The 2,908-nt window shown below is 34.3% G+C and overlaps 1 protein-coding gene across 1 annotated transcript in view; it reads right to left on the reverse strand.

Moving 5' to 3' along the window:
- LOC107598830 (calcium-binding and coiled-coil domain-containing protein 1-like) overlaps nt 1-2,908 on the reverse strand; it is a 16,387-nt gene that overhangs the window by 8,885 nt on the left and 4,594 nt on the right. The window contains exons 5-6 of the mRNA XM_016290269.1: nt 1,666-1,878; nt 1,327-1,475 (exon numbers count right to left, since the gene is read on the reverse strand). Coding sequence (XP_016145755.1) covers nt 1,327-1,475; nt 1,666-1,878 — 362 coding nt within the window. The remainder of the gene's footprint in view (nt 1-1,326; nt 1,476-1,665; nt 1,879-2,908) is intronic.

A 2,908-nucleotide genomic window follows, 5' to 3' on the forward strand; every position in this document is an offset into this window, starting at 1 on the left:
ACACACACACACACACACACACACACAGTAGTCAACATTTGAAGTGGATCAAAATTTTTCTTCAAAGTTGTCCTAAAATCTAAAACCAAAATGTGCTCTTGTCTTAGGACAACTTTGATTAACTTTTTTGATCCATTTCAAATGTTGACTACTGTATATATATATATATATATATATTTACATTTACATTTTAGTCATTTAGCAGATGCTTTTATCCAAAGCAACTTACAAATGAGGACAATAAAAGCAGTCAAAACTAACAAAAGAATACACACACACACACAAACAAAGAAAAACAAGTAGATAGAATAGAAAAAAATAGAAAGCCAGTGTTTGTTTTTTTTATTGTTTTTTTAAATAAAGAATAAAAAAAAAAAAGATAAATATAGATAAAGTAAATAAAGTAAATTTGAATAGAAAGTAGAGTTAGAGGGTCAAATAAAGGTGGAACAGATGAGGTTTTTAGTCGTTTCTTGAAGATGGTTAAGGACTCAGCTGCTCGGATTGATTTGGGCAGGTCATTCCACCAGGAGGGAACAGTTAATGAAAAAGTCAGTGAAAGTGATTTTGTGCCTCTTTGAGATGGCACAATAATACGCCGTTCACTTGCAGAACGCAAGCTTCTAGAGGGTATTCACATAACTCTGAAGTAAATATATATATATATATATTTTTTTTTTTTTACCAAAGCACCGAAATCGAAATTATAGTTTTCATTTAATCGAAATCTGAAACCAAACATAAAGTTTTGGTAATTAAACTCAGTATGCTTTTCAGGTTGTCTTGTTCATAGGTGATGAACCAGTTGTAGTAAAATTCTTTGGCAACAAGCCACTTCTCCATATTTTAGCCAAACAAATGTTACATTTTTCTACTCTTGCATTATTTTTGATCACAGCAAAGTGCGTCCACACAGCTGACATTTACCTTTTGTAGCTTATCTACGTTTTATGTATGAAACCGGCACTGACACCAGAGTCATCAGAGAAGCGCTGTTTCAGTCAACAATTTTGGACCTTCAGAACTATTTTTGAAATTTCAGTGCATCACTAATCAAAAACATACAATGCGACTGCTTTTGTAGCTGCCATTGTAGCCTGATTACCAAAATGAATGTCTCTTATGCATTAGTCTGAACCTCTGCCCTGTTTCATTTAAAGCATCAACAGATAGACAGTCTCTTTCATATGTAAATCAAAATGTTCATTATAACTGAAATGCACCCAAAATAATTGGAATCAAACTAAAAATCTGAATTAAAACTCAGTCCTACTTGACTGTAACAAAGCAGATCATTCAAAGACTAGAAGACACAAATCCTCTCACCTTTCTAGGTCAGTCTCTCTCTCCAGGCCTCTCTGGGTCAGTACTTTAATGTCCTCCTCTAGCTCTCTGATTCGCTGATCATTAGCTTCTTTTTGAGCCAGCAGGGCTCTCTTCTCCTCTGTCAGGGCTTCACCTAAATCCTCAACTTCCTAAAAGAGAGGGGTGTGATAGTAGTGAGGTGTTTACACTAAAGCGTATCACTAAAAATCGTTTAGCAGTTAGCTTTCCGTCAGTGTGTGTGAACATATACACCACAGTAAACACAGTAAAGACAAAATATACACACAACTGTGAACTGGGGCTGACCACACAGGCTGATGGAATGAGTGTTTACACTACCTTCTGCTGCTTCTTCATCTCCTCTACTTTCTCCCTATATTCTCTCACTTCCTCCTTCAGCTCGCCGATCTTCCTTTCCAGCCCCTTGCGGCTCTGCTCCCAGGAGCTTCTGTCTCTTTCTCTTCTGCCTTTCTCCCTCTCCACGTTCTGGTCTGCTGCTTCCAGAGCCTGGAGTAGCTCAGCACGCTCCTTCAAACACTCCTGCAGACGACTCTGTTAGGGAAAACGACAGAGAAAGATAGAGATCTCAATAAAAAATACTTATGATGGAGATCCAGTTTTAAATTGGGTCTGACATGTGGTGATTAATCAAATTAATTACATATAACAATATTTGCTGTGAAAACATGACATTATTGTGGCAGATCAAGTAATTTATTAAATACTTAAATATTCATTAATAGCATATTATTATATAATATAAATAATTATCTTAAATGTTTGTTTTTCTTACAAATGCTTAAAAAGACATTAGCTCTGCAGTCAATCACTTAAAAAGAAAGAGATATAAGACAGTAACAATTCTGACTTGGTTGGAAAGCTCAACACAGACTATTTGGCATCTAAAGCTGTTCATGTGATTTTTAAACCACACAACAAACACACACATTGTGACAATGTTAAATGGAGACTCTCTGTCTGAGGTCTGCAGCTTTCTGTGGATTAAAATATCAATACACTTGGACGTCTCTATTGCATGTTTACCCTTACTTGCACAAACAACGTCAGAGCTGTCCAAAAAAGTATGAAGAATCTAATTTATTGTATTATAGTCTACTTTTCAAACTTGCTAGGGGAAAAAAATTATTAGATAAGTTCAAAGTTACATATAAGTGATACACTCTACCACTCAAAAGTTTGGGATCAGTAAGACTTGTAATGTTTTTTTAAAGAAGTCTCTTATGCTCATCAAGGCTGCATTTATTTGATCAAAAATACAGAAAAAAACAGTAATCTTGCAAAATGTTATTACAATATAAAATAATGGTTTCTATTTTAATATCCTTTAAAATATAATTTATTTCTGTGATGCAAAGCTGAATTTCCATCAGCCATTACTCCAGTCTAAAGTGTCACATGATCCTTCAGAAAACATTATAATATGCTGATTTATTATTAGAATCATCAATGTTGGCAACAGTTGTCCTGCCAAATATTTTTTGGGAAACTGCGATTCTTTGATGAATAAAAAAGAACAGCATTTATTCAAAATATAAATCTTTTCTAACAATATAAATCTTTG

This window comes from Sinocyclocheilus grahami, unplaced genomic scaffold, assembly GCF_001515645.1.
Source record: "Sinocyclocheilus grahami isolate Dianchi unplaced genomic scaffold, SAMN03320097.WGS_v1.1 scaffold13.1, whole genome shotgun sequence".
NCBI lineage: Eukaryota > Metazoa > Chordata > Actinopteri > Cypriniformes > Cyprinidae > Sinocyclocheilus > Sinocyclocheilus grahami.